Consider the following 20,435-nt stretch of genomic DNA (forward strand, 5'->3'; position numbering starts at 1 on the left):
TCCTTGAGAGGGGAGTGTGTGAGGACTTCATAAAGATGTAATTTAAGTCTAATCATTTCTACACCAATTCTCCTTTCTACAGTCACATACAGAGTGCAAGAGAAAGCATTCATACATATTTAAACAAATGCACAAATTAAAAGATAAATCTCTGACTCACCCATTAGACATTTCCTAGTTTCTTTTTAAAATGATGGATTATGTCTGGTTTAATTTAAAGAAAAATGTTTCAAGGGACAATTACAGAAGACTGGAGGTGGGTTTGGCATACCAGGAGAGTGTGGTCTTAAGAATGTGCGGGGGGTCTCGGGCCCGCTGGAGGTCTGAAGGTCTTCAAGTGCACAGGCATCTTTCTCCTCAGCCCAAGCCCCCTCAAAAATCAGCCCGAAAATCCTGATTCCTTCTGGGTTTAAGCCCACACACACACACATGGAGGACTGGGGCAGATTAAGACCAGATTAAGATAAAGTTACCCGTTCTTCGGCTGCTATGTCATTCAAACCCATGGCCTCTGCGGCCACTGGATGGAAGGACACACAAAACAAAAAAGGTTTGGTTCATTCACATATACACACGCACACAAGAACAGGCGCACAAAGGACTTTCTGGTCATCCTCATAAGCCCTATTAGCCTGTTATAGAGCCTCTCATAGCAGGCATCAATCAAGGAGGGATTAGTCAATTCCCTCTCTAAATGAGTGTCGAGGTAAACTTCCTTCAACTCAAAAGCAGGTCTCTCTTTTTTTTTTTCCTTTTTTTTTTCCAGAGATTACAAAGCGATTTGTTTCATTTTGTTCCATCTTCATCATTTTCTGTTTGACTTGCTTTTCATTTCCCTCTCTCGTGCTCTGCGTCTCCCTCGTTCTCTCCTGCTTGCAGCTTGTGAGGTAATCCCTGGCAGATAAAACTAAGGAGGACTTACTAAAGACAGATTACAAGAGGCGCTTTGCGGAAGGCCCTTTTACACCAGTCGGCGCGGGTATTGAAGAGAGGGAGCACTTCGCAGTGCTTAACTTGTGAACTTGACAGAAGAAGAGGTGGAAAAATGATAGCTGTATTACAGTAACTGGATCAAAACATATCCTTCACAGCAGGCACAAGCGCACACAACACAAAGATGTAAGTCTTTTTATGACGGGGGGGAGGAAAGGAATTATTATACATCTGTGTATGTGAACAGCTGAGTTTTCCAAAGCCGGAGTAATACCCAGGAAAATACCATAAATTCCACCAAGACTGCAATATGAGAAGGTTTCAACCTGACACAGGGAACTTAAGATATGGCAAAGACAACGAACAAGCTTGGAGTGCTAATGAGGACACAGCAGGAATATGTTTTACTGCTACATTGCTGCAGGAACATGTTGGACCCAAAAGCCTCTCTAAAACTATTCCAGATATGATATGATCAGTAAGAGACTGTGGACAGGCTGGTAAGACCAGAGGAGGGAATCTTGTTAACAAAAGATACTAGCATCGGGGACACGTCACTGAAAAGTACAGCTAGTATACACCAAGTAGTGGTCAATGACGCTAAAAATGAAAAAAAGTTTAAATTAGTAGGCTTCATCATATCAATGTTGGGGCTTTGATCCAACGGATCATCATTGTGTATTTAAGTCATGATTTCATTTTTTTAAATTCTTCAATTGGAACTGTTCATCTTGCACAGATCTCAAAATATTTTCTTAAGCTTTTGAGACTTGACCAAAACGGCTGAAATTTGTAACAGTCATACCTTCTATCTTTCCATCACCCTGTTGACAGGAATACCCTGCAGCTTGAAACAATAACACGAGGGCCAATGAATGAACTTAAACTGAGTGGAAGAAGAAACTGTGTCTCTGGTCTCCCACAAGATCCAATGACAGACCACTCTCAGACTGCAAATAAGGGTTGGGGAGGGGTCCATGCTGGGAAAAAGCAGACATTGAGAAGTAATGATTTAGCCCTACTGCTCTCAAGGATTATTCTCCTAATATTACAAAGCTTATGGAAAGGCAACGAGGCCAAGGGGAGTCTCTAAGGCTTGCTTTGGTCTCAGAAATGGGCTGCTATGCCCATTTTTCTGCTAGCGCTGATGCCAAGTTCTGAAATTTAGGAGACAGAACGCCCTTCTGATCCTTTTACCAGTGTTTCCCAATGCCAGTCAGCAGGAATTGTTGCTGTGCATGTTTTCGATGCGTCTTTGCACCAACACACCTCATCAGATTGTCATCTACAGTAGCGTAACTTCATTTAAGTGCACAACAGAGGGCCTCCTAGTGCTACTTTGATGCCTTTATACATTTAATAAGCCTTTGGTGGCAACACTGCTGCTAGAAATATCCCCATATAAAGCTAAATCTAATGAGAGTTTACTGCAGTGTACAGCATTGCTTTTAAAGTCAGCAGGTTTAATCAACAAAACATGTATATGAGAAGCAGTCCAATCAGAATGTGACCTTATACATGTGTCTCTTAATGAGGTTTGGTGGTTTGATGAATTAAAAGGTGAATGAAAGAAAGAATGTTGGTGAGAATAGCAAAAGAAAAAAAAGGACTAAACTTCTGCTTTAGCCCAGACAAAGAAAAAAAAAACTACAAATCTGAACACACTACCACAGTCATTGCTTCTTCACCATTGCTTTCAATGTAATCAAGCTGAAATATTCAGTTTGAGTAATAAAAAGTCCTCCTCCACCAAAGGACTTATAAAATTTCCCAGTTTTAAATACTAAAAATGTTTACTGTTTAAAATCTACATTTAAATCTATTAGTCAACTGTTGAAAAGCATAAAACCAGCATACTATTAGTTCTTTTATGTCCAAGATTTGCAACTGCTAATGTGAAACTTATCAAAGAAGATGAACTAAATTACGAGCAGATAAAATAATAACAAGATGAGAAACCTTGGAACAGGCAAAGATCCTGAGACAAAAGATGACTGTCCTTGTCTCTTGGGCTCCCCTCTGTCCTCCAAAAAACGTCCCTCAGTCGTCACGGTAACCTCAGAATCACTTCACAGCACGTATGCGATCCTCTCCTGCCGCGAACCTTGTTGAAAGCTAATTAAGAAATATCGCAGCCTTCTGCGAACTCAATTAAATAATGTTAATTTATTCTAATTTCAATTTGGAGGCAGCCTGAACTGAAGGAGGGGCTGTGAAAACAAAGTGTGGGCGAGGAAGGACAGCGCTGGCCTCTGCCTCCCCCTGGCACAGGAGCTCTCACAACCTGAAAACCTCTCATTTGAACACTTTGATTAACACTAGTAATAACAAAAGGCCTTCAACTGAGGAGGAGAAGACATTCTCCTGGTGTCGACACAGGTTCTTGTCACTGGAAAGAAGGAATATGTCCATGTGTGTCACAAAGAAGGGAAACAGAGAGAAAAGTGTAAAGAAATTATAATAATATTTAGATTGTATCTACATTTAAAGAAATACTGAGGCACAATTAAATATTTAATACAATTTGGAGCGGTGGACATATATTCTTCTGTTTTGCTCTATAAAGCAGTCAAGACGTGCTGTACTGTCACCCCCACGTCATGCAAACAACTTAAGGTTTTAAAATATCTTCTATAGAACTTTCTGGCTCAAACTTTTACCCAAAGACATATGCCAACTTTTCTTTATATGAAAATAAGGCAAATAATTCATGAAGCGGAAATTTGATGAAAATCCAAAGATAAGAGCATCTAAGTGTAGAGCAGTCTGACTAAGGAATAGAAATGGAGATAAAACAAAAGGAGGAGCGGGGGATCACTGAATTACTTGGAGGGAAGAAATCAGCTTCAAGGAGAAGAGATGGACTGAATCAGACCAGACAGAGCTCACAGCCCGCCCAACAGGAACTCCTACTGTTCATTTACATTAATCCCACAGACGTTTTCATCCTTCCGGCTCCTTCACAGATACTAAACTTAAACTTGACACATTGGAGGATCTATATCTACCAGACAGGACAACGGACAGACAGAGCGGCGTGGGAGACATGACAAACGCGGGTTTGGTTTGAGACAGACCAAAAGCACACAAAGAAATCCACCTCAAGGAGCACATTATTCAAGGATGAAAAGTTATTTGTGAATGCTCAATCGTTGTCTGATTATTGTTTAAAATTAAATACGTCTAAGAAAAATCACAGAGGTGTTGTTAGTTGCATACTCGTATTTGCAGCCATTGATAACATCTTCTACTCACTGGTCTAACTTGTCTGTGCAAACGATCGGTTCAATGCCAATCTAAATTTCTAGAGCATGTGTGAGTGACTGGGGGAGAAAAAGAAAAGAAAAAGATTAATGGTAATCGCTTTTTACAGCTTATTGTAAATCCAGTACATGTGTAATACCTGTGCATTGAGTAAGTGGGCGTACGCCATATGTCCTGTAGGTGTACAATTTTTCACAGGCTGGCACTGAAGTGGGCGGCTTTAATGCAATGCCAAGGAGGATAAAAACTACATCCAAGATTACGTATCATTCTAAATCTGCTCAATTAAATTCATACAAGAGAAAAGAACAATGAAATGAACAAGTACAGTTTTAGTATTTGACATTAAGACTTTCATGTGATCTAAAATATATCTGTTCACAGGTTCTTTTTTCTCTAATTCAACCTTCGTATCCAGAAAATGTATTCTTTTATTTCTTGCTTGTTACTTGTTACGGTTCCCTATATTTGTGTCACCACTCTGACATTTTGTACATTTTGCTATTTAACAACCATGTCCACATATTTACAGCTATTTTCATGGCTACAGCTGTACTTGGTTTGAAAACATGATATCTGAAAATGTAATTAGGATAAAACACGTGATCATCTACTGGTTTTGCAAGGATATGGAGAAAAAAAAAAGAAAAAGATGCATGAGAGACCTCTCAAACCCTTCGGGGAAGGTTGTAAATTATATGCTGAATTTGGTGGACTTGAATATAACAATTTCTATTCACAGCCTGAGATTAGACCACGTTGTCTGAGTGTGTTTGTCCTGGTTCAATTCATGCATTTTTGTCCACATGAATAGCCGGTGAAAATACACGCACGAGAAAGTCGAACACCTTATATGGTGGAAGCAGAGGTTAGTTGTGTTTTGAGGGAAGATTATAACTACCCCATTTATGTTTACAGACCTTGAGCCTGAGGCGGAGTAGAAACTCTAAAGAAGAGATACATGCACACATGCAAGCTCCAGCACACATTTATACCCCGTGCACGTTCATAATGTGGGGATGTGTTGGTTTCGTCTTGGCCTCTCATAGTGGGAATGTCTCCTCTTAATCCTCTCTGACTTCATACATTCAAAGGTCATCGCACAGCCCATGTGTAGGCTGTAGCATTTGTGTGTCACTGCTCTTGGTGTGAATAAAAAGGAGAAACCTATTCACACTTGCTGTATCTGTCAACAAACCCTGTAGGCCAACCCTTGCTTACTGTGAACATCCTCTCTCCAATTCTGTTGCCATTTTGCTTTTTCTTGTCCCCTACGCTTCTCCATCTCGCAGGTATTCTTCTTCCTTACACACCCCGTCTTCAATCCTCTCTCACCATTCATTCTTTACATCCCTCCATTCCTCCCCTCCCTCCGAGCTCTGGAGTCGGGGCATCTCTAGGCAAAGTGTGGCCCACCACAGGCCAGTGGCTCTGGGTAATTAAAGTGGTTTAGGCCCCATCACCCACGGTTACAGGCAACTGCAGCTGGGTGATAAAGGCACTGTGCCATAATTACATGGACGGCCAGCGTCGCCGCCCAGCTACACTAAAACAGTCAGCTAGCCAGCTGCATAGCAAGAACAGACACGTGTGTCGGTTTATGTGTAAGTAACTGCACTTTGTGTGTGTGTGTGTGTGTGTGTGTGTGTGTGTGTGTACAGAGGGTCAAAACCCCCTTCTGATCGCTCTGCTGTAGTTAAGCCCCCTGCTTTTAAGCCCCATACAGGTTCATTGAGCCCCTGCACCCACCCACACACACAATTTTACACACCCCCAGCCAATCATTCCCCACCAGTGGTCTGACTCCTGCCATGAGTGTGTGTGACCATCAGCCATTTAATTAGACCCAGTCATGAATTTGCCTAATTTAAATAAATAAATAAACATATGAAAACACCTCAATAAACAAATACCTATATTCAAATGAGGAGCTCATGAGTTTCATGAGCATAAAGAATGGGCCAGAAGATGAAACTGTGCGGGCGGAAAAAAAGTTAATGTAGGGACCGGTGGATGTGGGGACGTGACTGCAAACACACGCAGACAGAAAACACCTCGAGTCACAACACATGCTGCAAGAGATGATCCAAACTGAAGAAAAGAAAGTGAGCCGCTGCAGAGATCTGTGAAATTCTGGCATTAAAAGGTCCAAGTTTCTGCTAAATATGTACCGGCTGGGTGCTATAAACTAACTGAACTTACAGCTGATAAACATTTCCAAAGAGTTCATGGAATCAAACTCATTATAAATCATTAGCTAGGCTGAGAAATAGTAATAGTAAAATAAAGAAATAGTAAAATACACTAATGCACTGGCTTGAAAAAGGCACTATACTGCAGTGTTTTCTTAGAAGTCCAGAGAAATCTTATACTGAACCTGATTATTGTTTGTGTTACTCCAGAAACCAGACTCTAGCGTTCAAATCAGAGTATAATGTCATTTAAATAATGCGCGCTTTTTGCTTTAAAGGTCTGTTTTAAAACATGAAATTCCTCCAAGAGTCTGTCCACTATACATCAGCATAGATAGCTTAACTGATTTTTATTCAGGTATTTACTGCATCCAGGGCTGATTAAAGATCAGTAAATCCAAAAGAAACATGCTTACTTTTGGGGAAGAGGTGGCCAGCTCTCTCCCCACCAACGCTGCCACTGGGCTGGGCCCGACAGGCTGCGGTCTGTCCCTGTCTGAGCCAGCGGTGTGTGACGGACTCGCGCCCACGCCGACGCTGGGACTGGGAGGCAGAGGGGCCCTCCTCTTCTGGCCGCCGTCCACATCAGAACAGGGGCCGCCAGCCGGCCCCCGCGTGGGGCTCGACGATCTCGGCTCGTAAAACGGATTGGATCTGTCAAAGCGGAGGGAAAAATAGCAGAAGTGAGTAGGGCTGGAGATCGATTCAAATATCAAGAATCGATTCTTAAGATTCAGAATCGATTATCACGATCCGATTCGATCCGATATTGATTTGGGTTACTGTTAATAAAACTGTTTTTTCAGCTGTTGCATGAATTATATGACTGCCTAGTTATGCAACATATTAATACTAGTATTATATTGAGATTCAACAGCAAGTATTGGCAGCTAATGATGCTGTAAGGACCAATCAGCTCCCAGAATGCTGATAGAACTGCTTTCAGAAACATCATGTGGGTCAGAATTATCAAACAGATCCAGGGAGCAAACAGAGGACGAAAGAAATCGCTTTTATTTTTTCCCCATTTATGAGAATTTGGTTTTTAACATTTATGCAAATGTAACCCCAAGACAGTATAATAAAGCAAATAAATATAGACAATGTATGCAATTATAACTGAAAACTTTAATGTTTTCATACCTTTAAACATATTTAAAGGCAAAAACATGGCACCAGTTATTCTCGTGTCCAACAAAATATTCCTTTTTTGGGGATAAACAAAAAAGTACCAAAAGTTGTAATGTAATGATGAAAAAAAAACAAAAAAAAAGATATTTTTTTTTAAGTCGATCTTTAGACATATGAATCGATTTTTACGAATTAATATGAGAATCGATTTAAAATCGGAGAATCGATCTTTTCAACACAGGCCTAGAAGTGAGCAGGTTATTCAAAACCGACAGAAGATAACTGTTAAACGGCTATAGTGTTTTATATATTAATGTGCTAAACGTCAAACAGAGAGCAGATTAAGTTCGCCAAAATGACACCATTTACAGTGAAACAATTACTGATTTTTACATAATTTTGTTCTTCTACTTTCAAACAATCACCTAACATCATCTCTTTTGCAATGAAATGCTTTTCCATAAATCTATTTAACTCTGAAACAACACCTCCCCAAGAGAGTGACAAAAACTTAAATATAAAATAATGCTAAATGAAAGATAAAGAGCAGGAGTGCTGCAGAACAGTATCGTGGTTTAGCTGTAAAACTGAGTGTATGTAACATGAGAATGAAAACAAAACACTGCAGACCCGCAGTTGCCAAATCATTAAAACACGATAACATTATCAGTATTACCAGGAGTATCGGAACACATCTTTGATTAATTAAACGGAGGAAGCAGCTATATGGAAACAAAGGTTGGGTGCAATACAATGAAGAGCACACACAAGTGGTAAGCTAAGAGATGATGCAGGTGCACTGAGGTCAGGATGGTGTGACCTCATATCCTCACTGCCCAAGGTGGACTACTGACAGACGGGCAGCAGCACGGGGACATACACACGCACACAAAAACACACATACACAGCAGAATGTTACCAATACTCAGACATGCTAGTGACACTGAAAGCAGGGCCATGGCCTTAAGACATTCACTCAACATGCAATAAGCAATCCCAAATAAACAAAAGAACTGGATGGTGAAGGTGGGGGTGAGAGAGAGGAGAAAAATGACTAGGTATCTCTTGTAAAAAGAAGGTAGTTGCCTGTCTAATAACAAAACAAGAGAGTGTGGAGAAGAGAAAAAGGAGGTAAGAAAAGCAAGCAGGCCTATAAAGAAGCTTTAACCGACCGATACTGGCTAAAAGACAGTCAAAACACTCTGCTGCCCTCTTGAACTTTCAATTCTCCAAACGAACAACTGATGTAAAGGGGAGGAAGTGAAACAATAACATGTCCCACTTTGGACAGCTGAGAGGACTAAAACATACAACTATCTATCTGTGTGACAGCTTCAAACCGACAGCCTCTCTTCTTGAGTGGCCACATGTCATCAGCAACATCTCGGTGGGATGAACAGTACAGCAGCATCAAAGAATTACATTTAATTTAAGTCTTACTCAGGTGTCAATGGCCTTTTACTTTGCCGAAAATAAGAAAAAAGCAACAAAAAAAACCCAAAATAATATATTTACTCAAGATATAATCTTTATTGATTTGAGATACAATAAATATTTAATAATGTTCATATTGACCAAGTAACTAAACAGTTAAATTGTCAATAATGAAGTGATGTCGGAGCAGGAAAAGCAAAGAAATGTGGGAAATGGGAAGCGGTATGGAGTAGGAGTAAGGTGAAAATTGAAAAAAAAAAAAAAAGGCCTTGGGAGGAAGTTAAGTAACTGCAAAGACAGAAAGCACGGGACAACATGTTGACAGGTCGGAGGGGAGGGAGGTGGAGAAGGAGAGAGGACAAAAACAATGGAGGAAGGAGACAAGGGTAAAGAATTCAGTGAAACAACAGATCCCTTGTTCCTGCTGAAAGAGCTGCCTCGTAACTTTGGCTTGCCGAGGGGTGCTACGGCTACAAGTACCCCTCTATACAAGACCCGTCCTGCAGAGGGGAAGCAAACTATGTAGTCTGGAGCCCTGCAGAGTGCCACCAACATGGCCTCCTTAAAAGAGTGAAAGTCCACATCAGAAGGGAAACTGCAAACATTACAACTGAAGTCAAACTGCACTAAAGTTAACTTGAATCAACAAAACTGCACTAAAGTTAACTTGAATTAACAAAACTGCACTGAAGTTAACTTGAATTAACAAATCTGTACTAATGGGAAACTCAACAGGACAAAGTGTCAGGTACACACTCCTTCTTTAATGAATTAACACTTTTCATTATCTTAAAGGGCATCTAAGGGCATCTATTATGGCATCTAATACCTATTTTAAACAGGCCTTGAATGTCTTAAAAACAAGCTTTTGATTGTTTTTGATAAATAAATTAGAAATTCAGCCTCTGAGCCATGTCTTTATCATCTCATTCTCTAACCTCATTATCTATGCGGGATTCTGAGTGGGCGGGGCTATGATAATGATGCTCTGTGCTGATTGGCTGCCTGAATGACGCGATACACCGCTAAGAAAATATGGCGGAAGCTCCGGCCGGCGGAGTTAGTTTTGGGCGTGGTTTCACGCATCGGAGGCCAAGCTATGTAAATCACATTTTCGTTACGTAACGACGGCAGCAGAATCTGAACGGCTCGTAGATCCACATCACACTGGACGGCTCATCCGGGCGGCTGTACAGACACTGCAGAATTTGGTTGCTTTCCTCCTTCTCTGAGTTGGTAGGCTGAGGGGAGACCACTTTATATATGTTGAAGCAAGAGAAAACGTGTTTTTCATAATAGGTTCCCTTTAAACAACTGCATAATTGTATAACAATAACTATGAAGACCAAAACTGGCATGATTAAAAATAAAAGCAGAAATATATATTTAATTTTTCCTTTTCCTTATACATGCATTTGTTGTTTTACGTTTCCTCTGAGACGAGACGCAACTGAGACGGCGACTACTTGTGTTACTTGTACTTATTTCTATTGTGTGACGATGGCCAACACGGTCGAAAATCAAAAAGAATATGAACCCATTCTTTAACTTTCGTGTTTCATGTTCTTACAAACAGCAGAAAAGCCAGAGCTAACAAGTGCGTTTTCTATTTCAGTTGATAAACGTCCTCTATTTTGAATTATATTCATCTAAACTTTACATTTCTTTACATTTTATTCAAGACCAAAACTAATGATATTGATGTTCAGATTTATAGTTAATATACACTAGCTCCTTTGTTTGTTTTATAATGTTCCTTTGACCAAGCCTACACCACATAACATTAATAGATCACTTTAGAAATTCACCCATGAGCCAATATTCAGTCTTCTGTCAGTACGTGCACATGCAGCGATTCAAACTGGTTGGAGATCATTTGCACACATCGTACTGACTTTTAAACTGCATGTGAACACCTTAAGTCAGTCAAGTAATCTGATCAGACTGGATTCATCAACCCGCTTGCAGCACCTAGATAAGCCAGTCGCAACCGCCTTGTTAATGCCATGTGTACGCGGACTGTGAGACTGATTGTGTAAACAAAAAGATATGAGAGCAGCATTATACATACACTTATCCCAATGTGTCACCATCGGTTGGGCAATAGTCTTTATTTTGGCCTGATACTACTACTTTTTGTTTATTGACCAATAATATAGTAGCTGGACCAGGGGTCGGCAACCCGCAGCTCTAGAGCCGCATGTGGCTCTTTAGTGCTGCCCTAGTGGCTCCTGGAGCTTTTTCAAAAATGTTTGACCTTTTTTTCCTTTTTTTCTCCCTTTTTTCTTCTTTTTTTTTCTTTTTCTTTTCTCTTTTCTTTTTTTTCTTGTTTTTTTCCTTTCCGTTTTAATCTCGACATTTCAACTTTTTTCTCGAAATTTTGACTTTTTTCTCAACATTTACACTTTTTTCTCAACACCTACACTTTTTTCTCGACATTTCGACTTTTTTCTCAACATTTCCACTTTTTTCTCGAGATTGTACTTCAACATCAATCTCGACATTTTGACTTTCTTCTCAAAATTTTGACTATTTTCTCCACATTTTGACTTTTTTCTCCACATTTCTCCTTTCACCATTTGCCTTCATTCTAAGGTTTATACAAGACCTTTCGTTTTTTGTGGCTCCAGACATATTTGTTTTTTGTGTTTTTGGTCCAATATGGCTCTGTCAACATTTTGGGTTGCCGACCCCTGAGCGGGACCAAGAAGGCCAGCCCTCCTTATTTGCATAATGAGAAGGTCTCTTTACTTTACCTGATCCAAAAATGCATCAGGTAAAGTAAAACGTTAATTACGTCAGTTTTGATCTAGCATAAATAATGCTGCTGCAGCCATTAAAGACATGAAACAGCAGAAAATAAATACATGTATAAATGTATAATCAGACTCTTACTCATCAAGCTCCTCCTCCTCATTGTTGGGTGCATACAGGTATTTGCTCATGTCCACCGGCCGTACACCTTTCCTCTGCTTGGGCTTGGGGGGTTCTGGTCCTGGGTCTGGTTGGAGCTCCACGTCCTGGTCGGGCTCGTCGAAGGGGTTTCCTGGGGAGGAATGTGTCTCCGTCTCTTCCGGCTCATCGAATGGATTTGTGGAGTCATGGTCGTAGAAGGAATCCTCCTCATCTCGCTGCTGGGAGGCTGGTTGGGAAGGGCGCTCTGTTTGAGAGAGACAGGAGAACTGACTGCATAAACAACACACACTATACCAGACTTGACATGAGCATTGTTAGCTTGTCATCTCTCTAAGTAGAGAGCCAGACAGCAGAGGGAAAAGAAAACAAATGAGACACCAGCCTGCCTTGAGACAAGCTAAGCATTACACACTTTTTTAACTCCTTATACTGTGTCAAATGTCTGCTTGGTTTGATCCAGACTTTCCCAAATGACTTGACATCTGACAGATAGTAGACAATATACACCCATCTGTGTTTAAATACTAAATTGGGTTGGTTTTTTTTTAACTTAGGTTAAATGAATTAAACTGTAAAGTAGAGGAGCATTAGTTTTCAGATCAATGTGTGAAATGTAGTTATAATTTATACAAGTTTGGACTGTGCAGAAATCATATAAACACCTCAATCTAACATTCCTACACATGTCTGCAACTACATGAAAAAATAGAAACTGCACTTCACCCCCAAAAAATGGATAAATGGAAAATCCAGGATTACAGATTAAAGATCAGATCAAAGGTAATTTAAACCAGCAACACAGAGGATGCCTTCTGTGTAGGAGCATGTCATTACAAAACAAACAAGCGATAGCAACAGACCCGAACGGTCAGGTGGTCAGACAGAAATATTGGTTTAGCTGTCTGACTGCAAACAAAGAATTGGGCTCTAGACGTGGTTGTTGCACGTCTTAATGCCTCGCTGATACATAGCAAGATACTGACAGGGCTGCACTCACCTTCCTCCTCTGGATCTCCAAATGGGTTGAAGTGGTTGGGAAGAAGGTCATCATCAGGCTCGTCAAAGGGATTGGTGCTCATGGCAGTACCAGTTTCCTGATCCTCGTCCTCCAAGAAGTTCAGCTTGTTAATCAGCTCTGTTACCACAAAGTTCAAGAAAGTGTTATTTACATGAACTATTAACAACAACGCAAGCAGCTACATGACAAAACAAGCTCCAAAATGCAATAAAGAGACAATCACAAACCCAAATGTGCAAAATCTGCACTTGGAGTGAACCACGAGCAGAAAGACCTTTCAGTCTTGCATTAGTATTCCCTCTTGGCTGGGAGCACAGCCTAAACTTCTGTGTCCCTCGGCCACCTCTGCACCCATCGGCGCAACAACAGTGGCATTCTGGGAAATTTTCAGTGGTATGGGGGGTTACTGTGAGAGACTAAAGAAAAGCATGGTGTTGCTATGGAGATCCTGGCTGCAGAGACCAAGACTTGTCCATTTTATCTTCATCGTAGTCAGTTTGGCTCAGTTGCACGGTGCCAAGATGTGGGTCAGTTTGAAAAGATTGTAAATGAGTCCAAGAAATGCTGTTTAGAGCGATGTGAGCGATGTCTTGATATACGCAGTGTTGCTATGTGACGAGGCAGGAGCTGATAAAGGGTGCAGCACTTTTCCTCTTTGCTTCTTGGTGAAAACGTTCATGCCCTAGTTTAAGTCATGGCAAGTACACATGTGATGGGTATTTGCATTTTATTGTATGTTTACTAGTCTGGTGCCATTGTTCACCATCAAAGCAGAGAAAATCAAATGTGTAAAAAGTAATGAGAAGTTCCTAAAAGCCAAAAAAGCCACTTCCTGTTTCCCCAGACGCTCAATAATAACACGCGTGCAACTGAGATCAAATTCACTTAATTCTACTTTGAAAACTAACCAACAAATCTTTGTTCTTAATGAAAAAATTCTGTATAGGAAGAGTAAATATGTAAATGCTATATGCCAACTTTGGTTCACTTCAAATTGCAGTTAAAAAGAAAAAAAAAAGGGAAACGGTCACACCATCAAAAACAACAAGAACAAAAGGGATGAGAACAAACTGGCGTGTTCACAACACCATGGACAGCACATCCTATGGCCCGATATAAAGTATATAACATGAGCACAATACATAGTTCAACACAATCACAATACCAATGTCAAGTCGGATAAACGGAGGTGATTGGGGGTCGGGGGTGGAGCCACAGGGAAGGACAACCAAAATTGGAGGAATGCTAAAAAAAAAAAGAAGTTTTACCAAAGAATAAAACACAGACAGAAATAGTGGTAGTGAATGGTAGGGTCGGGGTTCACACACTGTTCACAAGTCAATTAAAAAAGAAATAGAATCAAGGACGACAGGATGACGGAGGGGAAAGAAAGGTGAAAAAAAGACCTTGGGAGGAAGCAGCAGGCTTAGCTGTTGCTTTACGTGCTCGCTTGTGAACACCACCATCATCATCATCATCATCCCCATGTAAGCAGCTGAGGGCATTCAACTGGTTTACTATCTCTGTAAATGACAGGTCCATACAGGGAGGGAGGAAGAACAGCAGTGAACAAAGCAAAACAGCACGAGTGCAGAGTATCCACACACAAACACAACACAAGCTCCCTTTGCTCACACACACAGATACAGACTAGACTAAAAAGTCCATTAGTTCTTAAATTTTCATGTTGGTATTGGTTGATAGGAGGGAGTTTCCTTGTTTAAAACTGGACCATGTGACAAGAAACACTGCATGGTTTGACTTAACTCTGTATTAACATTACCAGAGCAGCAAACATGCATACATGCATACATCAACACTTTAACAGTTAATGGCCGTAACAGTATGCGTCTACTGCAAAATTGTACATATTTGAGTCTTTTTACTACAAAAAGTTACTCAGTGATTATTATGATAAAACACACAGACACACCCCACATCCACACACAGAGTTCCAATGAGGTTGAAATATTTAAATACTGCATAGAAAAGACAAGAGAGAACAAATGGTTTATAGAGTATGCATTGATTAGCTGGACTTAGTAATGCTCCAGCGACTTGTTGGCTTGTTCCGTAGATGCATTAAAGGAAGAATATGATTGTAGGATGTTTTGGCAGCTCGGGCCGGCCTTTGATTTGGAGATGCGTCCTAGTGAAGCGCCGCTGTAGGCGCTCAATGCATATACATACAAATGAGATGAAGAGCAGGGAAGGGAAAAGAAAGAAGAGAAAAGCATGAAGCTTAACATGAAGAGGTGCCGCTTTGAAAAGTTGGATTAAGCAAAGCAGGAAGCAGCACGGCCCATACATAAGACCATAGAAAAGAATCCTCAACATGAATGTATGGAAGGAGGCAAGCCACCATAAGTTTACCAGACCAACCAAAACAAGGAGGAGAAAGCAAGGAGTAATAGGGCTATGGATTATAAAAGACGAAACAAAAAAAAAACCTTGAAGCTAGCGAACATGGTGAAGAGAAGTCATGAATTTACAAATTCTCAGGTCCTTTTATGCGTGGAAGATGCACACACATACTCAAGATACATCGAGTGAGGGGAGAGAAAGAAGCAAAGTTGATGCCCCACATGAAGCTTTGGTTTATGTGATTATTCAAGATGGCCAGTTAAAGTTGTCAGTTTGGGAAACTCGTCCACAGATTTTCACCAGTGGAACTGACAAGTTACAGCAAGTTACCAAGTTTGGAGCAGATGCAGATTAGACAAGAGCAAAACAACTTACCATCAACACAGTGGACACATGATCAATTATTTAGATGAAAAATTATTTATTAGAGCAGATGTACCTCCAATCTTCCACAATCATAGATGTTTTGTCTTGCAAAGGAAACAAAAAAGTTTATACCTGTGATTTTGGCAGCCTTCTCCTCTTGGTTAACCCGGTTCTCCTCATCCTCCTCGTTCTCCTCCTCAAAGTCGTCCAGGTTACCAATGTCTGCCTGCTTCATGCTCATCAGGCTGGCGAGGCTCTGCATATCCTCATCGCTGAAACACAGACGATATCATGAAAAAAACGTACAGTGAAAGAAAATAAATTAACTAAAAACCAATGCACCTCCACTTTATGTCAATTGACTTATAAAAAGATGGAGATACATGGAGTGCTCAATCAAAAGTTCTTACCACAGCAGTTCCCAGTTGTTTGGCAGTGGTTATATCACACAAAAGGATTAGGATCAGTCTAAACCATGTTGTTTTTGTTCACCAGTTTAGACACCTTTCTGGTATATATGGCTTCAATTTCAGATTTTACAGTTTTGGTTCAACCTCCGAGTGTCCTCTCCAATCATTTTACAATCCATCACATCAACGTCCCAATTTCTACATTATTTACCCCCCATCCCCCCCAGAGAAGCCTCCCTTGATACCGCCGCTCCCATCATAATCACTGTATTCTCCTCTCTCTCTTCTTTATGTTTGGTGTTTCCCGGACCCCTGGGCTCATTTGAACTGGTGTGATGGAGTTTGTTTGTGTGTGGCCAACATCATTCCCCGAAGGGTTAACAAGGGTTACGCGCCATCGACCCGCCGTTCGCGCCACGACAAAGGCTTTTCTGCTGGGGGGGTGAGTATGCGTGTGGGTCTTTAAATTAAAGCCCCAGCTTTGATATAATGATGAATAACAAAACGGCAAACACTGGTTGAGAATGTGTTCCCACAAATGAAATTTGGGGGGTAAGATTTAAAAAAGAAGAAGAAGAAGACAGTAAGTGAGTGGCAGTTTGTGTGGGTGTGTGCGCCTTTAAAAAAATAAATACACAAATACAATAAAAAGATATAACCATCAAATTAAACATGAAGGCATTATGGTATAATCTTGAAAAAAATAAATAAAGTAAAACTACAAGAGATGGGACAAAAAAACTAGATGAGATGACTTACGTGGCCTTTCCCTCCCGGAGGAAGATGCAAGAGAGCGAGAACTGCAGCGTGGCTGACACCACCTTCTTTGAAAGCGGTTTAAACTTGAGTTTGACATCCGTCTGTGTCGGCATTGGACTGGCATACTGTTTCATGTTTATACTGCTGGTGGCTAAGGCCTTCCTCCGGCCTGACGGAGATTCCTGCACACAAAGAGAAAGACAAATGACATTATATTTTATATTTGAGATGATCAAGGCAAACATGTCTTAACGGACAGAAGACAACAAGTATCGCCATCATTATATATCCATATATATAGCTGAAGTGATCACGATATCAGGTGCATACGGCCACTTTTTGTTGGTAAATCTACAAGCTGAAAGCGGTTCCCTCCTGTGATCCTCATTGTGAATTCTTCTGTAAAATCCTTTCTAATATTTCCCATCAAAGTTCAGAGCTGAAGCCATTTTGGCAGTGCTTCTTTTCAGAGATTTGCTCTGGGCCGGGGGATGGCAGTCAAATTGGAATTTGGGAATATGCCAGAGACCAGGTGATAAGGGTTACAGAATCAGTGAGATTGGCCTCTGTGTGCATGTGTGTGTGTGCGTGTCTGTAAACTGCACCAAAGGACTGAATATTAAGAATAGGAACTGCAGAAAAAGCCTTGTCACTGACTGCTAGATATGGAAACTGAACAGCTGGGGATGTTGAAGCCTTTTGTCTGCTCCTCCTTCCAGCCAAACCTGATGGGTTTTGTCTGCTGCGAGTCTGGCTATGGAAGCACCATGCTGTCAGAGAATATCAGACTGCTTCACCACCTTGCTGTGTTGATACCACTGACATACAATGCTTGTATTTTCGGTTTCGCCTCCTTTATTGAAACCTATTCTGGTTTTTGATGGTAAACTGCCAAATTTCCGAGTTATAATATATGTCTTCATTTTTAATGGCAGAAGAAACCGATGCTAGGATACAAACCAACAAGATTCACACACACTGGTGGACTCGTGTCCCTTCACAACTCATGTGAAATGAAATCCACAGGCAGCAGTAAAGCACATTAAAGCATGGATGTCTAAAAGCAGCATACAACTGTACACACAAACACACTCGTCTGGTTTTATACCACAGTGAAATACCTTCTTGTCTCAGCTGTGAATCCAGCCCTGAGAATTCATCCTCTCATGTGCACTATACCGAACAAAGTAGAGCAGCCAGCTCTCTTTCACACTACACCAGTTTGAGAGCACATATACATATACACTCCTGCGTGAATGATAGATAAACCGATACAAGCTCTTTACATTGCCCGTTTCTTGATGTCTTCACACACAAAAACGTACATTATGCTGAGATGCTTTGGCTCTGTGGGGAAAACTCAATCTCAACCTTATCGCTGAGGACTGCAGGCTATTCTCTCCCTCACACACACACACACACACACACACACACACACACACACACACACACACACACACACACACACACACACACACACACACAGAGGATTTGTATCAGAACAGAGTAATAAAGTAATGTAGGGAAAAACTATTCAAGCCCTAAATAGATATTACAAATCCACAAGTTAGTAAAAGGAGTACCACAATTTTGTGCAAATGTATAGTTCAAAAAGGTTTACTATGAATAACAATAAATACGAATAGATAGGGTTAAAAAAAAAGTGTTGTTTGTAAATGGTCAAAAAGAAGCAGAATAGTATTAACAATATGATATAAAATGATAAGTGATAAACATAATGTACTGTATGAAGTTAAGTAAATGCCACTCTGGATGAATCTGTTTGTTTTTACATCATCATCTCTGAGTCCTCACTTTCTCACATTTTGAAAGTGTTCAAACTTGACAGGTCTGTTTTGATTCAAACCAACCCAGAAGTGATTCCATCATTAATGAGCATCATTTGAGGAAGTGTCAATGTTGCCATCCAGACCTTCATGGGCAAGAAACCCCTCTGGAAAGGTGGTGGATATCTACACAAAACAGTCCTCAACATCACTGCATCTCTACAGTTTCCTTACAGTATATCTTGCTTTAGATGTGAAACACATCTCCTGGTGATACTTCTCACCCATGCAGGTCAACAAGAAACATTTGGAAGTTTGAAAGGAAGAGAGAAGCTGTCCAACCTCACGTGTCTTTTATCACACATATGTTGGTTCAATTATAAACAGAAACACCAGTCTTTGTACAAACACGGCTTTTCTTATTTTCCACGGGGGACTAAAAACAATACTTGCACCAAATAATAGCAATCAATGGAAAACTAAAAGTTACATTTCATCAATATGAGGCTTTAATATATAGAAAAGCCCATTTACACCTCTAGTACCTTTTCAACTACATTTTATTTTCTGAATATTGCATTTAAAAACGGCTACAACATTTGGGACCAGTGAGGAAGTTCAAACACTTAGGCATCAAATGTAAACACTTTAAATAGTTTAAATCCTGCCTTTCTATTCTTCCGTCCGATAACATTATTCAACACTTCATCTCATTTAACCCACCACGTCCACCATCATTCCCCATCTTTGCCGCCTCTTCCCTCCTTCCCTCCCCGCTCAAACCAATAATTAAATAAAAAGAAAAGAAACCGACCGACTCGCTAGCGAGGCCACTTGACATTTCGTGCTGACATTTGAGACTTGTCGCTTTAGCTAGGGAACATAATGACGTATCACTGCGACACCACCAACCCCTCTCTCCCTCCACCTCTTATCTCTCTGCAGATTACACTCCGGCTATTATACTAAGCTAATAGCACATGTAGATACTTTATGAATGAATTTGCCAAATGCGCCAAACACTTAAGAAGAGGGGATTTAGCAAAAAGAGGTTGGGAGACGGGGGGGCTTTGAAAAATAGGAAATATTTAAGGATATGCAAATAATCCAGCGAAAGAATGGAATAACCATTTCAACAGATTTGAGTAGTCCCAGCAAACAATGGAAATCTGCTCCATTTCCCTGGATGTTACTTGTCAATCACCGTGTGTGTACGAGAAAGTGTGTGTGTGTGTGTGTGTGTGTGTGTGTGTGTGTGTGTGTGTGTGTGTGCATGTTTGGGGGGGGGGGGGCAGGATTAGGGTAACGAGGAGGATATGACAATGTGTAAAATGAAAGGGAAGGACAATACAGAAGTTTAATTTATTAGAAAGGAGAAGACTATCAATGTGTTCTCCTTTTCTGAGCCCAGAGAATGACTAAATACTTGAGAGTGTGTGAGTGTGTGAGTGTGTGTGTGTGTGTGTTAATAAAGGCCACAGTGGAAGTGAGGAAGAAAGACAAAACTAAAGAGTGAAGGAGAGATGATGGCTGTATGCTGCCCCCTAGCTGCAACTACCAACAACAGCAGAGTGTCATTAAAGACTGCAGGTTAACAGACTCACAATTCTGTGTCACAGTCACATAAAATAGCCAAACTCCAACCCACCTGCAGAAACTCTCCACTTTCTTAGTTGTTTTTCTATAAATGACTTATTTGTAAGAGGGCGGTGTTTGTGTTGGAGCGGTTGTGTGCGTTTTGGAGCACCGGTCCTGCCCCTCTCCCCTGGTGCCAGCTGGCCCTGGATCGATCCACAGATGCTCCCCTGGTGGGGGGGCAGGGGTCAGGGCAGGAGGGTGCCCGGGGGTCCTGCTGAATCCC

The 20,435-nt window shown here is 40.9% G+C and overlaps 1 protein-coding gene across 6 annotated transcripts in view; it reads right to left on the bottom strand.

Moving 5' to 3' along the window:
* The window catches only part of ehbp1 (EH domain binding protein 1), a 155,631-nt gene that overhangs the window by 96,629 nt on the left and 38,567 nt on the right, over nucleotides 1-20,435 (bottom strand). For 4 of the 6 annotated variants that reach the window (XM_061746069.1, XM_061746067.1, XM_061746066.1 and 1 more), the window contains exons 6-11: nucleotides 16,788-16,969; nucleotides 15,751-15,890; nucleotides 14,295-14,411; nucleotides 12,868-13,005; nucleotides 11,850-12,114; nucleotides 6,806-7,043 (exon numbers count right to left, since the gene is read on the bottom strand). In XM_061746069.1, coding sequence (XP_061602053.1) covers nucleotides 6,806-7,043; nucleotides 11,850-12,114; nucleotides 12,868-13,005; nucleotides 14,295-14,411; nucleotides 15,751-15,890; nucleotides 16,788-16,969 — 1,080 coding nt within the window. The remainder of the gene's footprint in view (nucleotides 1-6,805; nucleotides 7,044-11,849; nucleotides 12,115-12,867; nucleotides 13,006-14,294; nucleotides 14,412-15,750; nucleotides 15,891-16,787; nucleotides 16,970-20,435) is intronic. The other 2 variants (XM_061746070.1, XM_061746068.1) reach the window with 1 other exon arrangement.

This window comes from Cololabis saira, chromosome 17, assembly GCF_033807715.1.
Source record: "Cololabis saira isolate AMF1-May2022 chromosome 17, fColSai1.1, whole genome shotgun sequence".
NCBI classification, from domain to species: domain Eukaryota; kingdom Metazoa; phylum Chordata; class Actinopteri; order Beloniformes; family Belonidae; genus Cololabis; species Cololabis saira.